Below are 22,071 nucleotides of genomic sequence, written 5' to 3'. Positions count from 1 at the left end.
ACTGTATTCATTTCCTCATTACTGAGGGTAATTTACAGGAGTCTGTTTTCTAGCCACTAAAAAGTGCTTAAATTAATTTGAGAGGGGGGAGTAAGGAAACACTTGTTCAGCAACTCTTTGTTTTAAAAGTTGTTTTTTTTTTTAAACTGTCACATTACTGTCTCTTTCATATCACAGATCTGCAATTACTTGTTGACCAGCTTGTTTCCTACGGAAACATAAGCTCCATGTTTTTCACCACTGAATTTACAGCATCTAACGTAATGTCTGACACATAATAGGTAATCAATAAATGTTTTAATAAACCAAGTGTCCAAAGCATCTTGGAAAATATAAACGTAGAAAAACAATGTCTCTCCTAAAGAGCACAACAGATTATCAAATCACTTAATTCCTATGGATGCGGATTGATGCAAAAATAATGCTTTTTTGTTGTTTTGTAAAATAAAAGTTAATTTAAACAGTTCTTGAGTCCCTGCTATCTGCTTGGCAATGTGCTACATGCCAGAAGCATTCTAATAGATGGAGAAACACTGCAATACATGAACAATGCACACTCAGGAAGCCCTTAGCAACAAAGACAGTGTACATGACAATGGAGACTAAGATATGAGGTTTGCGTCCCATTTTGGTAGGGAACAGCCTTTAATGGGGAGAAAACCCCGTGGATGGGTGAAGGAAACAACCAAGAAGGGTGTACGCGAGGGGCGACCTGGGCAAAGGCGCTCAGGGAGTGAGTCCACCGCGTGCAGAAAGCACTGGGGAGGCAGGCCTATCTCTGCAAGGACACACACCTCCTTCCCTTTCACACTAACACGAGAGGCCGTAAATTCTTCTCTTGCCGATGTGAGATCTGATAAAAGCCAGGTTATAACATAGACCAGACAGGGGAAAGCCTGTCCCTCCGGATTATAATATTTAAAACAGTATAGTTTGTAAAAACTGTACAGTGTGGTGTACAGGTTAAAACATCTGCTTCCTGACTTGCGGGGGGGCGGTCAGGAGGGGAGAACGCGGTGCACGGGAGAAAAGAGCGGCAAAATAAAGCACTTAAGAAAGAAAGAGCCGGCTACCGGAAGAAGGGGAGGCAGCTCAAGAAGCCAATGAATGAGATCTGGGCTGCAGCACGTACTCCCGCCGCCCGCATGCGCAGGCGCACGCCGCGTGATCTCGCGGGAAAGAACCATTGCAGGTCCCGGCGTTGCACTCAGGTAGGAGGTGGGGGGAGGCGGGAGTGAACTCTCGCGAGAAGAGGCGGTTGCTGTAGCGGAGCTCTCTGGCTGTGTGTCTCGAGGATCTGGCGCCGGAGCTGCGGACGGTTTGCTGAGTCCGTTGGTGTCCTTGCTGAGACCCTCGCCGCCGTCATGTCCCGGTACCTGCGTCCCCCCAACACGTCTCTCTTCGTAAGAAACGTGGCGGACGATACCAGGTATGTACAGGGGGGCACTCCGGGCCCAAGAGGGGAGGCCGCGGGCGCTCTGAGAGGACCGGTGTGGCGGCGGCGGCGCGCTGGGCCTGCGCCGGGGGAGGGGAAGGGGTGAAGATGGCGGGTCCCGCGTCGGCTTTCTGGCCCGAACTAGGCCGCGCAGCCGGCATAACCGCCGCGTGGGAGCGAGGGCGGCGCCGCTGGTCCTCCCGGGCAGCCGCGGGAGAGCGGGCCGCGTGGCGGCGTTTCGGTCCCCTCCTCCTCCGCAGATGGGGGCCCCTTCCTTCCCGCTTCCTCTCCGGGCGTTCAGCCTCTGCCTCCACCGAACATCAGCTCCCCCCATTGATTTGAAGTTCACGTTCTTTGGGGTGCACGCCCCCTTGGCCCAGAATTTTTTTTTTTTCTAGTTAAAAAACTGCTCTGCAGTAAAATAACGGATCGGGGGAGGGGAGTGTGGCTACCATTTGCTACCCTTTTTGTTGTGTTTTATTTGCGATTTTTTTTTTTTTTTGGTGTTGTAGATGTTTGGATAAAGGGAATGTTGAGGTTAAAGATATAAAATTCTTCCACTTAAATGGTACGAACTAGTTCTTCCCATTTCCGGGAAATACTGGCCACCCTTTGAAAACGGAGGTTTAGGAAGCCTCTACCATTAGGACGTTGATAGCTAAATTGGATTAACCTGGACCGCCCCTTTGTTCTCGCCAATTCCCTTAATTGCTTGGAGTTGCCGTCAGACTTTTTTGAAGAGATCTTATCACAAGATGAGATTTACTGTTTAACAAATAATCACTCTACACACACAGAAATCAAAAAAAATTTAGGTAGCCTCGTATGATTTATATTTTTCTGTCTTTAAGTAGGGCAAGTAAGCAATAGTAATTACTCTAGCGTCTAGGAAACATTCCCCTTTATGTCATATTGACATTTATTGAGGAATTATATATATTTGTGACTTTTATTTTTCAAACCGTATCTACCATTAAGTGTGTAACCCTGTCGCTAAAATTTGGAGGTAAAATAAGTGCTTTGTATTTTTCAGAATACTAGAGTTGCTTTGGTACTGTTTTAAAAAAAACATAGCAGTAGTTAAGTACAACTTAATGCTACTATACTATTTATGAAAAATGAAGGCTGTGGATAAAAGCAATAGAGATAAGTTGTAGTCAAGTTTCCTTAAATGTCTGTTTTCCTGTTGTTAAGGTTTTATTATAAACTGCGTTATTATCTTTCAGAATCTTGCATTCTGGCTTTTCTTTTTCAAAAATACGTATATTCTTACCCTTGGCTCTTGATGTTGAGATTTAGAAAGCTTGTTTGTTTCAGGTCACCCAGGAACATAGCACAGTCTCTTTCATTAATTGAGATATTACAGAAACCTATTTCTTACAAAGAAACTTTTAAAGGAGTGGACTTAAAAATTTGGCATCTTTTTATGATGTTTTAGGTCTGAAGATTTACGACGCGAATTCGGTCGTTATGGTCCTATAGTTGATGTGTATGTTCCACTTGATTTCTACACTCGCCGTCCAAGAGGATTTGCATATGTTCAATATCCTTTCTTCAGATGGCTGATTAGTGAGGGGTGTTGAAGTTTGAAATTCAAGTTTTTGTAAGAGGTAACATCTAAAAAGTAGTTGTTTTTTTTTGTCTTCTAATAAATGTTTTGTCTTCAATTTTTTCTAAGTTAATTCTGACTCACACATTGCTCTTACTATTTCTTAAAGTTGATCCAAAAACAGTAAAATATTTAAATTCCCATTCATGCTGCTGAAACTCAAATCAGTGATTATGTGATTTAAATCTGAATACACTCTGGTTGCTACCACCTTTAATGTAACTCAAAAGTTAATATGTTCTTGTGCTTAGCAATTAAAGTTTGGTATTCTTGTTTGTTAACTTGAATCACTTGATCAAAAACAAATTGTATAACAATGAGGTAAACTTCTTTAATATTGTCCCCTAATTTGCTGTCCTCTGTTGTTACCTCAGAGAATGTAAAGCTGTACAGTTATGGCGACCCCAAAGAGAAAGCATGAAAGAACCTTTAGAGTAGAGTTCAACACTTAAGGCAAGTAGACAAGCCAAAGACCTCTTAAGGATCAGGCTTGAAGAGAAGGGAGAGTTTGGGAAAAGAAAATATAAAGAAAAGCTGGAAGAAGGACAAGCCTAATGGGAGACAAAGCCTCGCTTTATCTACAAAAGGGGGAAAAGGTTGTTTTTCAAAGTTAAAGATAAAGCCATCTGTCATATTTGGCCAAGCATCTCATGACAAGTCCTTCTGACAAGCACTTAAAGAGTTAAAGGTCAAGATGAAGTTGAATGATGGCCAAGATTAAAGGAGTCATACCTGATGTATCCTACAGAATAACTATTTTCCTTTTTTTTTTTTTCCTCCTCATGTTTTGTAAGCAGTTAATTTTCAAAATTATTCTGGTTTGGTCTAGTGACAAAACCTGTAACTTGATTTACATGGGCCTTTGATGTTGTGATGTGGTCTTGTATAAATGCACTCTCTCTTAGCTTGTGAAGTTAAAGTGTACCAGGATGTAATGTTGTGAAGCTTAAACTCAGCATATTTCTGTTTTGGACCAAGTGGTCTGGTGCCATAGCGTAGCAGGCAGTGCTCTTTGGAGTAGCATGAAGTTCTGGAGTCAGGCTGACTCCATAGAGCCATGCTTAGAAGGCACACAGGTGCGTGCACTGGGGACTACTTAGAAACGGCTCTGGTGGTTTTCTAAGGTCAGATCCACTAGAGATGCTGTCTGTTTATAGATTTTTTTAAAAGGGCTGCTAGGGACACGCACATACTCCTAACATCTGAAACTTAGCTCTGTGAAACCTGCTGGCCCTGACTGCTTTAGCACATGTGATCAGTTGGCCCAGAATGGGTTGCAGAAGGCCTTATCTTTGGTATGGGTACGTAATCAGGATCTATGGGAAATTGTTCCTTGGCCCAGAGTTTCAGGTGACATTACTTCCTTCAGTGAGATCATCTCCTTGTGGCAACAAAGGTTTGGGCTGTGGACTTCAGGCTAGGAAAAATTCTTATTGCTTAAATTCAGTGGATCTCTTGAAACTTAGCAGAGTTCTAATGAGACTTAGGCGAAATGCCAAAAGCTGCTACTCCTGCAGGCCCAGTGATCAAGGACAGTTGTGGGAATTGGTTGCAAAGCTCTGTTAGAGGATAAGAGGTATATCTGGCTTGGTTAAAAAAAAAAAGTAACGGTACATTCTGGCTTACAATGTGTTGGCCTGATTTTACCTGGTTTGGGGGTGGCCTGGGAACCAGGATCAGCAGTTTGAAGAGTATATGATACTTGAGCCAGGAAAGAGTTGACCAAAGGAGTCTCAAGGTGAATTATAGCTATTTTTATACACAAAGTCTGTCTGTGGTCTTCAAGTAGTTAAAAAGAAATAGGTATCAGGATTTTGCAAAGACCCTGAGTACAGATTTCTCCGTAACTGGCATCAGAATGATATTTGACTGTCCCTGCTGTGGTCCTCTTTTCTATCTGACCCCATTCCCAGCTAGCTTTCTCTTAACAGGCCTGGTAGAACCTTGCCATGGTTCATCCAACCCCGGATTCTGTTTTTGAGGGTAGCCCCAGAGGATTATAGGCTCTCATAAATAATTTTTATACTTCTTGGTCTGAATCCTTTAAGAAGTTATTCTGTCTCTCAAAGTATCAAAGTAGTATACCCTTTAAATGAACTTGTTCTTTTCAGTTATTTTAGAGCCCAACTGCATTAACCTGGAGGGGTGGTTGATTATAGTGTTCAAGGTTCTAAACTCCCCGTCAACCTTTGTCTTTTCATGATGAAAACTTCGTGATTTAGGACTTAAGAAAAGCTCTCGTTCACTACACATAATAGCCTCAGAGAGAGAGAACTGGGACCCTGTTGTCTTTTAAGTCCTTCCAGAACAAAAAATAGGAAATCTAGTGAGGCCGACCTTTTAGTCTCTGGAGTAAAAGAATATTAATATCAGTCTTGGAGAGAGTATATTGCTTCAGGGATTTTTTTAATCAGCACTCAAGATCTGCACTCCTCTCAAATTTAAGAAATAGAAATGGACAAGTTAGAATAGTGAATTTTAGTACAGAATGAAAATCCACAGCCAAACCCAGCCTAGCTCCCCTTCAGAAGCTTTTATATCAGACAGTGCTCTGAATATGTGCTTGGCTTCTATTAGAATGGTGGTTTTAGGAAAGGAACTAAATTTGGTCAGAATAACTTTGGGGAGAACAGGGCAACAGCCTCTCAGATCAAAAATGGGTACCAGCGGTTCCTGCTTTAGGCTTATAAATACTATCTTGAAATTTCTCAAATTGAAAACCAGTCCCAAACGCACTTCTCTACGGGAAGCGTTATGTTCGGTGTCATGGTTAGGGCTTTCCAGTCCAGGAATCTTTAGAAATGGTCTGTTATTTCTTGGCAGCATGCTTTTATGGTCTGTGCATGGATATAATATGTCTTAAGTATTGCTTGGCACTCTCTTGATATCTACAAGTGGCTGGTGTACCAGTCTTCCCAGTAAGGTGTAATAAGGAAGACAGCTAAGTGAAATAATAATGTTAGATATGTCTGAGAAAAATAGGAAGATTGATGCTTTCGTTTCTTGTAAGGTATATTCCACTTGCTTACACAAGAACTATTGGCATTTTCTTTTTTCATTTGAAACAAAAATAGAAAAACAGTTTTGGTTTTATTTTAAGAAATTTTTGTTTTAGCATACAAAATAAAATTGACATTTGTTTTTCTTTTTTGTCTTGTTTTGTAAAATTCTTAAAACTCAGGAAAATCTTCTGATGGGATTACTTGGTAGTTCAGCTGTAACAGGCCTTATTTCAGTAATAACTTCATAATATGTATTCATAAGTGTTTTCAAACTCATGCCTTACGGAGTCACAAGTGCTTTAATACTCCAAAGTGTTTATAGCTGAATCAACCAACCAGTTAATGGGGTCTGGTTGATTTTCTAGAATAATATCGAGAGATTGTGAATTGTTCCAGACTTACCAACTGAACTTTCATTCATTATCAAAGTTTGCAAAACTTCCCAAGCCCCTTAACATTTAGCACATTTGAGGATGTTCGTGATGCAGAAGATGCTTTACATAATTTGGACAGAAAATGGATTTGTGGACGCCAAATTGAAATACAGTTTGCACAGGGGGATCGAAAGAGTAAGTACCTTTATGCCTATATGTAAAATGCATCATTTCTTTTTTTTCCTGTATATATATATATTTTTTTTTACTTGGATTATAATTGCTTTACAAAGGTGTGTTGGTTTCTGCTGTATAACAGAGTGAATCAGCTATGTGTATGCATCTATCCCCTCCCTCTTGGGCCTCCCCCCCCACCACCACCACCACCCCCATCCTACCCGTCTAGGTCATCACAGAGCATTGAGCTGAGCTACCTGTGCTATACCACAGGTTCCCACTAGAGATGTGGATGGACCTAGAGTCTGTCATACAGAGTAAAAGTAAGTCAGAAAGAGAAACACATATATGTGGAACCTAGAAAAATCGTACGGATGAACCTGTTTGCAGGGCAGGAATAGAGATGCAAACGTAGAGAATGGACCTGTGGACACAAGAGGGGAAAGGCTGGAGGGTGGGATGAATTGGGAGGTTAGGTTTGACATAAATACAGAATTTTTTAATTTTTTAATTTTATTTTTTTAGCCGATTTATTTATTTTTGGCTGCTTTGGGTCTTTGTTGCTGCGCGTGGGCTTTCTCTAGTTGCGGTGAGCAGGGGCTACTCTTTGTTGCAGTGCGTGGGTTTCTCAGTGCAGTGGCTTCTCTCTTGCAGAGCACGGGCTCTGGGCACACCGGCTTCAGTAGTTGTGGCACGTGGAAATACATCATATTTATACAAATTGTTCTGAGGGTGCTTCTTGGAAGTATTGTGCAATATGTTTCTCTGTTCAAAACTCAGAAAGGTAGTTTTTTGGGAAGATAGAGTATCTTGAATACTCTGCAGAATTTCAGGGTACACAGACGACTTAGAATGCAGCGATCAGAATGCCTGAGATATGTTTGGACTCTTTAAGAAGGTAGATCAGTACTATCAGCTGTGGCATGTTTAATATACTAAGAGTGGAATTGAAAAGGATAAATTTTGGAAAGTTTTGGTTCTCTTGAGCCATTTCCCTTCTGCATAAAGATCATCAAGGTGTAATTGGGTAATTATGTAGGTGCCTGGCTGTAGAAATGAACAGATAGACTGGGAAAGACTATATGGATTAAATTTAGGAAAGATTTTCTATTAGTACTTGGTTTTTATTAATATGCAGGCATACACCAGGTGTTGGCTGCATGCTAATGAGGCATAAGTACAGGCTTTGGGGTCAGATACACCTGGGTTTGAATTCTGGCTCAACTGTTATGTTTCCTTAGGCAAGATATTAAAAGATAGAGATTAAAATAACTGCTGGAAAAAAAAAAGCTGCTAAAGAGAGAGGGAGTACTTAGGTAGACACAAGCTGTTGGTGATTCTCTAGTTCTTGGGTTGAATGATAGGTTCCTGGGTAGTCAGTGTTATTTATATTCATACATATATGCATAAAGTATCTGCTTCATAGGATTGAATGAGATAACATAAGGATTGAGGACTGTCCGGGGTGTGGGTGTGTCTAAGGCATTCGACAAGTGTTAGTTTCCTTCTGCTTTTCTTTGTCACGGTTTCTCAGAACTGTATAACTATATATTATTGCGTTTTGACACTATATCTCATTCATAGGCCACCATTAAGTATTTTGTCATTGTTAATTTTGTTCCTACTGAATGGAAACCATGGTAGGATAATTCCAAATTAGCATATGGTTCAAAAGTCATTTGTATTTTAATTTGGAATTTTAAAAATACTTTCATGGTATATTTTCCTAATGTCCAAGTAGTTGACATATTTTTGGACAACAAACTAGATGTGAGAGGTCTTTGAGAAAACAAAATAGTTGGGGAGATATTTGAGGGTATCATTTTTAACATAAAACAGTCTTCTGATAGACTTGCTTGAAAGTAAATACCTTTCCCAAGATTAACATTCACAAGTAGCCACAGATTTGGAAACATGAAGGAGATGCAGGAATTTTTCCTATAATTTGGAGGCTTAAATACTACGTTTTTAATGTTTGTAAATATTTCTGTTCTATGTATTTCATAGCTCCAAATCAGATGAAAGCCAAGGAAGGGAGGAATGTGTATAGTTCTTCACGCTATGACGACTATGACAGATATAGACGTTCTAGAAGCCGAAGTTATGAAAGAAGGAGATCAAGAAGTCGTTCCTTTGATTACAACTATAGAAGATCTTATAGCCCTAGAAAGTAAGTGATGTGTACCACAGAAAAGATTTAGTTTGTTGGCCTTTAATTTTTTAAAATCTTTTTGTATACTTTAAATTATGTATATTGTATGCTTCATTGAGACTAAAAATATCTTTAGTGCTTTATTTTAAAAGTTTTATTGTTCATTTTTTAAATTAGAAACCTGTAAATAGACATGTGTCACTGTTTGCTTTTTCTGATGTACTTTTTAGCAGTAGACCGACTGGAAGACCACGGCGTAGCAGAAGCCATTCCGACAATGATAGGTAAATAACTTTGCTTTGAAAAAGACTATACATTTATCAATTTCAGAGTGAACTTTTGCTCTAAAAATAACAAATTTGATTAATATAGAATCTAATTTTTACTCTAATTGTATCTCTCCTCTGTTTTGAAAGATTCAAACACCGAAATCGATCTTTTTCAAGATCTAAATCCAATTCAAGATCACGGTCCAAGTCCCAGCCCAAGAAAGAAATGAAGGCTAAATCACGTTCTAGGTCTGCATCTCACACCAAAACTAGAGGCACCTCTAAAACAGATTCCAAAACACATTATAAGTCTGGCTCAAGATATGAAAAGGAATCAAGGAAAAAAGAACCACCTAGATCCAAATCTCAGTCAAGATCACAGTCTAGGTCTAGGTCAAAATCTAGATCAAGGTCTTGGACTAGTCCTAAGTCCAGTGGCCACTGATAGTATAAACCATGATATTTTTAGGCATGTATCATTCATTTACTCATAGTTTGGTTTACTTAAATTATCAGGAATACAATGTTGCAATGATGCTTAAAAAAACACTTGTCAGTTTTCCCTGTACCAGGCAATGGTTATGATTAAAATGATATGCTGTTGAGAAGCCACTCTTAAGAGTCCAGTTTGTTTAATGTTATGGGCAGCTACCAATTTGTGGTGTCTCTGTATATTTTTGTAAAGATTCTCATTTTTTAATGCTTGAGGTATTGGTGAAAAGATGTTGGTTGACCATAATTTGCAACATTGTCTTATTAAAAATAAACTTTCATATCCATATTTGGTAGAACTGTTAACCTAGAAATGTAGCTTGCTAATCAGGTAGAATGATACAAAAGTGAAGTTGTAGCCACCGTACAACACTGACCCGACTAGACACATTTAGGTTCAGGGTGGACCTTTTTGTCTTGTCAAGGTGTCGAGACCCACGATGATAATTTATGGCACAGTGTGGAATAGTTCTTTTGTTAACCCCACTGTCTCGGGGAATGACGCCAACTGGGTTAAGTAGCATTTTCAGGGAGATGGCGTTTTTGATTGAAACACGGAGCCTTCACTTCTCTGGTTTCTGTGAAGATTTGGAACCATACAAACATCGGAAAAACCCACCTTAAAATTTGGGCAGGTTGATGATGGCAGAAATAATTTTAAGGGGAAAAGAATGCTCTTACGCAGTTACTCTAAACTTTAAGGAGCATTGTTGACCATAATATTGCTTAGTTTTCTCACTGCTGTTAAAAGCAAGTAAAGTGTTTTCAAAGTAGGTTTTGTTTGTGTGTGCGCATTAGTGTAAAAGGACTGAATTTTGATACTTAAAGCACTTGGTGTGTGCATTTGTATCAAAATTTGCCCATATCTTTATGAAGGAGGCTTGTTCTTCACGCCTCAGTTTATTTAATGTGAGGCAAGTAAAAAGACAACACTCCCATTCTACGTGATTGTGTGGTGCCATGAGATTTTAAATAATTCTGGAAAAAACTAATTTTAAGGAAGTCACATCTCTTGAGGTTTTGACTGATTATCCGTGTAGTACCTGATGAAAATAATACCCTAACTCCTTATAATTTCTAACATCTCTCTGCGAGACCATTTGGGGGCAATAAAAAGTGACTTGATGTGTCCAATCTCATTTCAGAATAAAAGCTGGCATCCTTAAAATTTTTAGATTGCTTGCTTACAGGCATAATAAGTAAGAAATATTTTAGGGAAACCATTCCTTTTAGAGGATTACTTTTTTCAATTTTGGTTTTAGTAATCTAGGCCTTGCCTGTAAAGAACAAAAGGTGGTTTTTAAATACTGTTTGTGGAATGTGTTTAAAGGATTGATTCTAGCACCTTTGTATATTTGATAGTATTTCTAACTTTCATTTCTTTACTGTTTGCAGTTAATGTTCATGTTCTGCTATGCAATCATTTATATGCACGTTTCTTTAATTTTTTTAGATTTTCCTGGATGTATAGTTTAAACAACAAAAAGTCTATTTAAAACTGTAGCAGTAGTTTGCAGTTCTAGCAAAGAGGAAAGTTGTGGGGTTAAACTTTGTATTTTCTTTCTTATAGAAGCTTCTAAAAAGGTATTTTTATATGTTCTTTTTAACAAATATTGTGTACAACCTTTAAAACATCAATGTTTGGATCAAAACAAGACCCAGCTTATTTTCTGCTTGCTGTAAATTAAGCAAACATGCTATAATAAAAACAAAATGAAGGAAATAATGATTAACTGGAATTATTATAGTTTTGAATGAGATTATACAATAACAGCGGATTTAGGAATATTTTAAATCAGTGTTGCACTAGGCACAGGTTTTACTTTGGAAATGATAGAACCTGCCAGAAAGGTACATCTTTTACGTAGTACTTTAAAAATCCTTATGTGATGTCAGAGTTGTTTCATTATTGCTTATTAAACCCTTTGGGTTGAATAACTTTGAGGTTATTGGTAGTGTTAAGTTACGCATTAAAATGAAATTTGAGTTAGCTAATTTTAAGTTTATATTTTCATTATTAGATGGACCAATAATTCTACTCTTCCCCATCCTAAACAAGATGGATTGGGCCTTATGTTTATGGCGTGATTTAAAATATTTTTGCATTGAATGTTCGTGAGCACTTAATATTAAGTGATAATCAGCGTGGGGAACTGGTTTAGGTGTTTTGTGGTTTGAGTTCAAGCTGCTTTATAATGACAAGTATAGCTGATATTTATTGAGTATTTATGATGTGCCAGACACTGTTCTAAAAGCTTTATGTGTTAACTCATTTACTCATCACGAGACCCTATGAGAAAGATACTTTTATTTTCTCGTGTAACAGATGATAAGGAAATGGAGGCACAAAGAAAAAGCAGTAAAAGGCAGATCCAGGATTTGAGCTCAGCCGGATCCTTAGATGGGTTTTTTTTTTTTTTAAATGGACTGGGGAAATAGCCTGTTTAATTTTTCTGTCTGTATAGAATTAGAAGTAGTGGTTTTGTTTTTATTTTTTACTTGTGTCACTTATTTTTAGACTCATGCTATTTTCTTGAACCTTATATGTTATTTCTAAAGTGACATACCTAAATAACATAGCTTCTAAGGGACTATTTTATAGTTGAACCCATGATAGATAGGATCCTACTGATACTTAAGGATCCTTATACAGGGCTTTAATTGTTGTGTTACATAGTTCCATAATTATTGAGTATCTACTGTGTGTCTGGCACGGCTCAGTATTGGAGTAGAACATATCAAGACTCAAGTGAGAGCTGACACTTCACCTCTCTTTTTGCTTAAGATCTCTGCATTTTTTTTTTTTTTTTTTTTTGAAGCCAAGTAAGCAAGAAGAATAATGACAGATAATGCTTCAGTGAGAAAGGAAAGGTGCTACATAGAGTATGAGCTGTTAAGTTACAACCCAGGGAAAAGACCTGGGAACTATTATACTATTCTCTTGAAAATTTGGCCCTGTAAGCTGCTACATCCAGTTCAACTAACAAAATCCTGTATACCACAGAGAAGAATAAAGAAAACCAAACTGACAAACATCCTTCTTTTATTTAAGACCAAACTGCAGCTGGAATACCCAGTACAGTTCTGCTTACTACACTTCAAGAAAGATCTGAGAAAGCGGAAAAAGAACCAAAGAAGGGCAGTTCAAGCGACCAAAGGGTGGGTGGAAGGTGCTGCAGTATGAATACTGTACGAATATTTTGACTCTGGTCTGAAAAGATAAAAGAATGTTATCGAAACTACATGGAATAATTGAAGTCCCTTCAAGTTTGAAAGTAAGCCTTTTAGGACAAATAAAAGGAAATTCAACTTTGTACTTGTGGAAACTAATCCCTAAATCTGAATAGGTTTATATTGATTCATGGGTAACAGGTCCATGTTAAATTGGAAACTAGGATGTTTGAATATCAAGGAAGACAGCCATAGTCTCTTACAGTGCCTCTATTGGTCTGTCTCAAACTGAATTGGGTGAGAAAAGGTATGGTCCAATATAAACTTGCATATCTCTTAAAGTCAGTTCTGTTTTTGCTATTGGCAAATCTTGCCTTTGTTTATTCCAGTGCCAGTGTTTTCTGCTTAATGGTTTGCTTTGTTGGCATCTGAGTTTCCTTACTTGTATGCCACATGCGGTTTACATCTTCCTTAAACACTCTCCCACATAAATTCCAATTATACTTGACATCCAGCTAAGAGGGTCCATCTCTTCTCACCTCTTTCCTAGTCAGTATATTCAGCAAACATTTACTGAGCCCTTACTGTGGGCAAAAATTGTACTGGGTAATTGGGGAGAAAAATAGATAAAATTCACTTATTCAATAAATGTCTACTGAGCACAATCTAGTGAATCATTACAGTGTGGCCTCACTGTTTTGTTTGAGGTGTATTATTCATAACTATTTTACACCATTTATATCCTGTGTAATTATAAAACCCAATATACTATCAAATATAAGTAATTTTGTGGTTATTTGCCATTTAAAAGTCCAGTATTTGTTTTCATCCCATTAATACAAATAATGAAAAAATGATGTTTTAATCTGTAATAAACTGATTTATTGTGCAGTGACTGTAATATACTAGAGTTATATATAATTGTTAACTCTGCCTCCTCAAACACGTTACGTTAGGAAACAATCCCCAAAAATATTTAACTTTGCATCAGATGTAAAGGAGACTCTGGGTGCTATAATTAGATTTTGAGGCAGATAGCTGTTATTCCCAACTGATTTAGTATGTTCTGTAATTGAGAAAATGTTCACCAAATATACTTTCTAGCGATTTACATGTACATTTTATAGGGGACATGTTCTGTGTATAGTGAATAAATAACTTTTATAGTATCACAAAATGTTTTGGATTCCTTAGTTCCTTATTAGGATATGAAGTTTATCTATACATTGATTTCATCACTTGCATATTTGGTTTTTGTCTTTATTTCTGCCACATTTAAAACTTTGTGTAAAGTTACTCATCTAAAAATACAGAAGTGTTTAAGCCTTTAATTTATAAAGATTTTGAAAATATAGCAGAATATACATAAGGGAGATATGAAACGGAGGTATTTTTACCCGTTTTAATTTTTCAAACTTGCCCGAGATCACACAGCAAGTAAGTGGCAGATACTAGATAAATGTCCAAGGTTTTTTATTTGGTTCATCTTTTTTTTTCTTTTTTTACAAATGGGGAAATTTTATAACAATACAATTAATATAATGGAATCTAGAGTTCACTTAGAGGGAAGATTTAATAGATTTATGAAAATTATTTAATTACAGAAAGTATTTGTAACTTTCTTGGATGGAAAAGGGGTTAAATGTAATCTAAGATCTCAACAGCTGTTGACTCACTTTCCAGCCTGGCTTTTCCAAATTTCAGTCTCGTGTTGCATTTTGACCATATTCCTGTTTACAAAATCCTGAGATAATTTTGAAGTGGGGAGGCTGTGACAGGAATAAAATAAGTGTTCAACTAGGCGGTCTATCAGAGCTTTTAGGAGTCCCAGGAGTGAATTGTCCTCACTGATGAAAGAAGTCAGCAACCTTTTCATCTTCAACTACTGACATCTATAAGACATAGCTAGCTGCTATGGAAAAGGATCTTTTTTGGGGGGTTTTCCCTTTGTCCCTTCCTCCAGCAGTGTCAGTTATGTTTATTGTGTTGCTTCTATGTATTCCTAACAGTTGTTTCACCCTTATGTTAAAGATGGGGGATTCCTTTTTTATTTGGAGTACAAAGCAAGGCATGTAAATTCATTTTGTTGATAATTGACAGAGTAGTTTGTAAAGAAGTAAAAGGCCTCTGTGTCGTTTGTTGTAGAGCACATCTCTGAATGCTAGATAATGAAATAAACTGGTCTAGGATCCAAAAAATCTTGGATTTTTTTTTTTTTTTTTTTTTAGGTTTAGTTCTGCCTGACAGATTTGTGGCTCAGTAGGCTTTCCTCATTTGTGTAAGAGGTTTGAGATGTACTCTTATCCCACTTGGTTTACGAAGTAATTGCCTATGAGACAATTAAACACTAGAAAACTAGTGTTTTCCTTCAAGTTATTTTCCACCTTGTGCTTCTGGGATGAAGAGAATTTACCAGAACTGAAGTGTAAAGATAGGTTATGGGCTCAAGATTCCATTGTACTATATATGCTGCCATCAAAAAGGTATGACAAGTTTAAATTGTAACACTGACAAGGCTCATGCTATGGCTGACTGCAGCCCTACAGGGTAGATGAGCTCTTAACTTTTTGGTTCTTACAAGTACGATTTGAGAAATTCATGTCAACCATACTTCCTGTACGCTAACCATAACTTTATTAGTACCTTTCTAAGGTATGAGATATAATACGATTATTAACTTAAGTTAACCGTAGCTATTAAAAATATTTGTAGTTAAAGCCCAATGTGCTCTTAATTCTCTGAACACTTTTACCACTGGAGTCGGTCCCAAACCAGAAATCTAGTATATACTGTATTTACATGTATACATCAAAACCTAACATAAAGATGCTTGGGATGAAAATTGTTGAATCGAGCGGGATTCCAGTGCAGTACTGCAAAGAACTGGGCAATTCTTGCCACTGTTAATAGAAATTACACTGGGAATAAACAGGAAAAAAAGACTCATTATTTCTGCCAAATCAATTTCTTCCGACAGTTTGCATGACAAAATACAACCTGGCTCTGGGATTCACTGCTTGCTTAGTGTAGAAATTAAAAGATTTTTCTTGAACTAGTTTGAGTTATCCTATCATTTGGAATGTATTTTAGAAAGCCAGTTTAGTTCTTGTGTCTTTTTTCTCCTCCAAGGTCCCCTTGTGAAAATTGTTTATAGAAAAAAAATTTGCACAATTTCTCAAATTGACAAGAACTCTTCTGTTTACCGAAGTCATCTTAAAATGTAGAAGAGGGAGACAGGCGATTAAACCTGCTTTACTCAATTTGGTATGAGATGAATTCAGAAGCTTTATGTAAATTTCCAAAGTAATATTCTGTGGCCTTTTACTGTTAGCCCTGCTGGGAGGAGGAAGCCACAGTTGCTTTTTTAACGGTATAGCTGCTAATCCAAATGTCTGTATCAGTTAGCAAATTGGTTGCCTCTTAAAACCAACGGTCCTACTGTTATTTCAGTAGGATTAATTATGTGCATTCTAAGAATATTACATGGTAACAATTTTTTATACAATAAAAACAAGACACGGGAAAAAGCAATTTTATTTTTTAATTTCATGCTTCAAATTCCTGTATGTACATTAAGTACTATTATATAAACTTGTCTTTTATCATTATTTGATATGGGCAATATTATCTCACCTGAATTTGGAGAAACACAACTTACCCATTCTGCTTAAAAGTATCAAAAAAGCTGCCAAATGAGAAAAGAGGGCACCTACACTCATATTCTAAATAGACCCCCTCCACACACACTTTCCTTTTAATTTACTATTGAGTTGGCTGTTATAATTAGCGCTTATCTTTAAGGTAAGCAAAACATGTTATCATGGTATTAGGCAAGAAATTGCACCTTTTGCAATGAGTGGTCCCCTGGGTTGCACCTGTTGACCAAAAAAAAAAAAAAACACTGGCATTGTACACATATACTCATAGGTTACACAAATTGTTGAAAGCCAAAATTAATCTTTTAAGGTAAGAGGAACCCCTTAATAGTTGATCTTTGGGCTTAAGAAATTAAAATAATCCCATACTGCATTTCACATCTCTCAAAAATAGGAAGTGTTTTAGCAGCTTAAAACCTTTTCAGTTATATAAAACTTCTTACACTAGGATTTACTTTGAAATATAGTTTACAGCAAGATCAATTATAGTATACGTACAGTGGCACTTTAGCACAAGGGCAAACTTTAAAAACAAGGTTTTTTTGGACCTTTAAAATTAGGCCATAGTATAAAAAGAGTCCATGTCTTACATTCAGCAAATTCATACTAAAATATTCTATTTTTGTAGGATAAACGCCAACAAAACTTTACATATGCTACAAGTTTATTACATATATTTACATGGCTCTTTCCTAGGTACGTAAAACTTTCACATTATATAGCTCCCAACTTTAAACAAGCTTTGCAGGGACGATTTGAAGCCAGATCACTGTCAGAATAGCTTGTGCAGTGCCATAATACTAAAATGTATTCTGAAAGCTACTCTGTGAACACCGAATACTATTTCTATATAAAATGGTTTCGGTGCATTTGTTGGCAGACACCTATCCACTGCATGTCAGTTACAGGGACAATGGGGTATACTGTTTCATTCTAAATAGCCCCTAGTGCCTTTTCCACATTCACCACCATACAGTTCACTAAAATACAACTATACTCTAAAAAAAATTCACATTTTCTTTTGGCAGTGCATCAGATTGTTGGCATATTACTGGTTTAGGACATTAAACTTTCAAATATTCAGCTAGTTTTCAACCCCTGTATGTCTTAACTGGATGCTTATAATCACATTTGCCAGATCTCAACAAGTCACTCTGCTGATCCATGAATGATAATCTGAAATTACTATCTTCCCGCAACAGGCAATGGAAAAAGCTGATTCCTTTACCATTCCCCAAATCTAAACTTGACTGGTTTCACTTGAATGGTTACTCAATTGAGAACACTTACGATTGATATGAAGTACAATTATCAATAATTTAGTTATTTTAAGTTGCACTGATTCTACCATCACAGTGCACATAACACACGAAACAGTTAAGTCATTATATTTTCTACATTAATTAGCAGTTTTACAGATTAAATTCCCTAGTGAATTTGGTCTGAGACAATTGCCAATTATCCTTAAATATGCCTAAATTTAAACACATTAATACTTTATCTCATTTTACACCTGTACTTTAAGTAAGGTTTTAAGTTGAAATGTCATTATTTCTTTATCAGAAGGGTTAAAGGAAACAGGAACCCAGTGGCTTGGTGGTTTAGGAAGAACACTTGGTGATGGCGGCTCACTAAATTTGGCTCCAGCATAGTTCTGATTAGTTTGAGACTTAAAAAGTAAGGTGGGACTTGATAAGCTAGAGTTCCAGTTTTGATTATTTGGAAAATTTTTGTTCTTCCCCCCACTTTGCATGGCCTGCCATGCAGCTGCTGATGAATTATAAGTATGTCCTCTTTCCTTTTTCTTATGAACAATCTTCATCTGGGAATTCTGATCCTTGGTCTTCTGTCTACTAAGCTGTTGTTGGTTCTTACTAACATTTCTAGACTGAGGGGCTGGAATGTTATACCTCTCTCCACCACCCATCTTCAGCTTCTTTGTCACCTGTAAGTGAATGTAAACAGAATATTGAGTAGAATTCCACTTCAAATAGTTCAAAACTTTAAGAAACTTCAGTAGCTCCAATTTGTAACTCCAGAAATCTTGGGCAAGACCCAAATATATGCTATTCGTCTGCTTCAACTTCACTATACTGTTCACACTTCATTACATGCACTTTATTATACCTTCCTAAGAACAGCGAGCTTATCCACAATTCTGAATAATCCTCTATTTAAAAATAAAAACAGTTTAGGATGAGTCCATCATAAAATGCCCCATTACAACGGGAAGGTTTTGATACCTTTCAGTCTGCTTTTCAGATTGCAGGATTTCCACCACCTGTCCTCTTCCTTGCTGCCACGCCCAGGATAATAGATGTTGCTTTCTGATAGATCCTTTCCTTTGTCTCAATACAGAAGTTTTCATGGGCCGATCTGCTGAGTTCAGCCTAGGAGCTGAGGCCAACATCTGAGTCTCCTCAGCACACAAGTTTGAGAGAAGTCTTAGCTAGAAAAGCAAATATTTCATTATTTCAATTCAAAAACACAGGCGAAAGTGATCCTTTATATTTACTACATAAATAGTGACTACTTCCTGAGCTAAAAGGCAGAAAATAAAGTCTCTAAAGATGGCTTTGACCTTGTAACTGTCATCATTTAAAAACCCTCGAGATCCAGGAAACCCTGAGGAATCTGGGGAGGGGTGTCCGCCAAATCCCGCAACAAGTTGCATCTCTTTCCTAGGAACCTTTCAGATTCTCACACGGATTTTGTGACCAAAATATTAAACCACGGAAGCATTAACTTTTACAGCCATGCCAAGAAATGGGCTTAAAATCTTTCCTAAAGACCATGTTTTGAAAGTCCCACCAGAATTTCCCAGTCTTTGGACACATCACATATCTGTTCTCACAAAACCTCCTCTCCCAACGTGTCTACGTCATGCAGCTCTTCCTTTGGATATGAACTCTTGACTCCTCCCCGTCTTAAAATAAGTTTCACAAGCCGTAACAAACGAAGTCAGTTCTTAAATACAAAAAAATGCCTCCCTATCGTGAACATTAAACATTCGAGATTTCATTTGATATTCCAAGAAACCAAGTTACCGAACAAATAAGAAGCCCTCTTCTTTTCGAAAAGGTGAGCGGCCCTTCCAGACTATGTTAACAGCCCTAAAGAAATTAGTTCCCGGATCGTGAGTCATTCCCAACGCGAGCCCGGAAAGTTCGGTTCTGCCGACGGCGCTGGGCTTCCGAGCGGCTCAGCGTTCCCCGAGCCCGGCCCGGGAACCCGCTCCTCCGGGCCGCTAGCGCCCGCCCGGCCTCGGATCTCGCCTCCTTCCCCCAACAATGGGGAGCGCGGCCGCCAACATGGCCGCACCCGCCGCGCCGCCGCCACTCACCGACTTCGAACCCGGGACTACGGCGGCGGCGGCTCCTGCTCGGCGTCGAAGCCCCCTCCCCTTCCAGGGAGCGACGAGGCACGGAACGAGCGAAGCCCACGAGCACCGACGAGAGAGCTGCAGGCCACCTCAGCGTCCCGACCGACCTTCCCCTTCTGCCTCTACCAACAAAATGGAGGCGGCGGTGAGCGCTAGAGCGGGGCAGGGGGGCGCGGCGGCCAATCAAAACAGGCCTTTGCGCGGCCCGGCCAATGATACGTGGGCCGCCGCCTGTTGCTGAGGCCCGACGGGGCCGGGGGAGGGGAGGTGGTTGCGGCCGAGGGTTTGAAATCCTCCCCGAGAAGAGCATGTCGGGAACAACCGCCGCGGCACCGGCTGCCGTTCCTCCGCCGGCTACCGGGTGACACCGGCCTCTCCCGGAGGTGCCCGCCCGGCCTCGCCCGGCACTTACAGAACACGGCCAACGCCACCCCCTCGTGGCGACTCCGGGGCCCGAGCCTGGCGCGCCGGGGAAGGGGCGTCAGCCGCGCGACCGGGCAGCGGCTTTCACCCGGGCTGCCCGGCTCGCGGGGCCCGCGGCCCTTGGAACCCGATGGTTCCCCGCCGTGGGGAGTCAGCAAAGGGGCTTTGAATTCCCGAGTTAAGTTCACCGAGTCGTGTACGCGATCTCTTACTGATGGAAGGTACTCCAGCAAGTTGATTTCTGAAGCTGGCCCCTGGCCACTTAGTCCTGACACTCCTGTCACTCTGTTCCCCGGCCACGGGAACTTCTTTGCAGCTCGCCAGCTTGCGGTTCCTCTGCGGTTCCCTCTTGTCCTCCCTGCCCGCAACCTCGAAATTCTTGAGTAGTTGCCTCCCTTGTGAAGGCGTTTACGACACAGGTGCGGATCAAGTTAATCAGTTCCTCTTTTGTGTCCCACTGGCCCTGAACTTCAGTCACACGGTGTGGCGGCTACGTTTCTGCGCCCCCCCCCCCCCACACACACACCTTTTTCTCCGAGCGCAGAGCACACTGTAAGCGCACAAGAAAAATCTGTTGCGAGAATGGGGCTCCCTTATTCCCCTTTCTGCCCAGTTTGTAAGTGAAAGCGGGGAGAAAAGGTAGAGTTCAGTTGATTATGCGATCAAGGTTCAGGGAAGAGGAAAAGGGCAACTTCTTTGGAGTAAATGGATAGCAACCCAGAGTTTGTGTTTTAAAGAACACCAATTTCTATGAACATGTACGTATTTTTCTTACAGGATTTATGTGTACTTTTTATAAGTCCCACATAATTCGTTTTTTAATCTTCCGTTTTTGTGCTACCATCATCTCCCACCCCTATGTTCTTGTAGCCATGGACCTTAATTAAGTTTCTTAAGAAAACCAATTTAAAAGAGGAGTTTGTTAATCAAATTAGTTTGGTGAAATGTGTAGAGTAGAAAAGATATTTTTGAGCATGGGTCTTTCAGCTGCTAATCATTATAGTCAAGTAAGATGTACATAGTAAGCAACCTTACTGAAAGTGTAATCTATTTCCTAAAAATTCAAGAGGCTAGACATCCAGCCGGATTACAGCCAGGCTGTATTTAATGGATTCAAGACCTTGACTTAAGAAAAGACCCTTACAATATATTTTTTAATATAGTGATTTGTAAAATGAACAGTCTGGTTTCAGTCCGAGCACTTCTCTTTTCTAATTCTTTTTTATTATCATCATCCAAATATCTTTCAAATTCATCCCTCCTATACTCCTATCTCACCCTCCTTTCTACCCTCATGGATCTGATTGTGTTACTTTAAAACAACAACAACGACAAACACTGCATTGGCCCCAAATTGTATTACAAAATTAAATCACCCTCCGGATCTTACCTGTATAAACATACGGGTAATGTATTGGATGCTTGCAAACACACACACGGTGTACTGTATTGGATACTTACTCTGCCTCCCTCTGTCCTGTGCTAAATTGTTTTGCTTACATCATTTCATTTAATTTTCACAAATTGTGGAGTAGGTGCTATTTTGATCTCCACTGTACAGATCCAAACTCTGAGGCTCAGTTTAAAGCCAAAAGCCACACACTAAGGCTCCAGAGCCCACCCTGTGTTCCCTGCAGCATCCGTGTCACCTCTGTGTCCTCCCCAGGGCCCAAAATGTGCTTTGCCCAGAGCAGACACTGACTGGCTGCTGACTGGGGTGCTGGGGAAGCTTGGGCAGGGTGAAGCCTCCATCTTGCCATCTGGCTGAGCCAGCTTCTCTGCCAGAAGGTTAGAGTCAGGCTGCCCGCCAAAGACTGCCGTTAAAGCCTTTACCATGTCCCAGACTCCCAGGAGCCTCCCAATATAGCTCCAGCCTCATCCTTCATTAATATTTACCAAGTGCCCACAACAGCTCAGAACTGGAGAGCA

At 39.3% G+C, this 22,071-nt stretch overlaps 2 protein-coding genes across 14 annotated transcripts; one reads left to right on the top strand and one right to left on the bottom strand.

Moving 5' to 3' along the window:
• The first annotated feature begins 1,155 nt into the window (after window positions 1-1,155).
• On the top strand, window positions 1,156-16,350 carry SRSF10 (serine and arginine rich splicing factor 10). Of its 11 annotated transcripts, none has more exons than XR_004348532.1 (7): window positions 1,218-1,429; window positions 2,874-3,045; window positions 3,419-3,781; window positions 6,509-6,615; window positions 8,605-8,767; window positions 8,980-9,033; window positions 12,563-16,350. XR_004348532.1 is itself a non-coding variant. In XM_032623283.1 (7 exons), the coding sequence occupies exons 1-7, from the start codon at window positions 1,365-1,367 to the stop codon at window positions 12,621-12,623; spliced, it is 654 nt and encodes a 217-aa protein (XP_032479174.1). In that variant the 5' UTR covers window positions 1,244-1,364; the 3' UTR covers window positions 12,624-16,350. The 11 variants fall into 11 exon arrangements, 6 of the variants coding, with proteins under 6 accessions (XP_032479192.1, XP_032479166.1, XP_032479201.1 ...); XM_032623283.1 differs by lacking the exon at window positions 3,419-3,781 and adding an exon at window positions 9,166-9,267 and having other exon boundaries at window positions 1,244-1,429; window positions 2,874-2,978; window positions 6,512-6,615; XR_004348531.1 differs by having other exon boundaries at window positions 1,156-1,429; window positions 3,419-6,615.
• PNRC2 (proline rich nuclear receptor coactivator 2) lies at window positions 16,201-20,519 on the bottom strand. 3 transcript variants are annotated; one of them, XM_032623342.1, is made up of 4 exons: window positions 20,355-20,519; window positions 19,681-19,841; window positions 18,581-18,786; window positions 16,205-18,282 (listed from the first exon to the last, which is right to left on the bottom strand). In XM_032623342.1, exon 4 carries the CDS (start codon window positions 18,262-18,264, stop codon window positions 17,845-17,847), a length of 420 nt encoding a protein of 139 aa, XP_032479233.1. In that variant the 5' UTR covers window positions 18,265-18,282; window positions 18,581-18,786; window positions 19,681-19,841; window positions 20,355-20,519; the 3' UTR covers window positions 16,205-17,844. The 3 variants fall into 3 exon arrangements, 2 of the variants coding, with proteins under 2 accessions (XP_032479233.1, XP_032479241.1); XR_004348540.1 differs by lacking the exon at window positions 20,355-20,519 and having other exon boundaries at window positions 16,201-18,282; window positions 19,681-19,858; XM_032623350.1 differs by lacking the exon at window positions 19,681-19,841.
• Window positions 20,520-22,071: the final 1,552 nt, after the last annotated feature.

This window comes from Phocoena sinus, chromosome 1, assembly GCF_008692025.1.
Source record: "Phocoena sinus isolate mPhoSin1 chromosome 1, mPhoSin1.pri, whole genome shotgun sequence".
NCBI classification, from domain to species: Eukaryota; Metazoa; Chordata; class Mammalia; order Artiodactyla; family Phocoenidae; genus Phocoena; species Phocoena sinus.
The sequence above is the reverse complement of the archived record's forward strand: the minus strand, read 5'-3'. Positions and strand labels throughout refer to the sequence as shown.

Coding starts and splice junctions, on each gene's coding strand:
- SRSF10 (XM_032623268.1), top strand. CDS start 1,365: ATGTCCCGGTACCTGCGTCCCCCCAACACGTCTCTCTTCGTAAGAAAC. Junction 1,430..2,873: donor AACGTGGCGGACGATACCAG/GTATGTACAGGG, acceptor ATGATGTTTTAG/GTCTGAAGATTTACGACGCG. Junction 2,979..6,511: donor AGAGGATTTGCATATGTTCA/ATATCCTTTCTT, acceptor AACATTTAGCAC/ATTTGAGGATGTTCGTGATG.
- PNRC2 (XM_032623342.1), bottom strand. CDS start 18,264: ATGGGTGGTGGAGAGAGGTATAACATTCCAGCCCCTCAGTCTAGAAAT.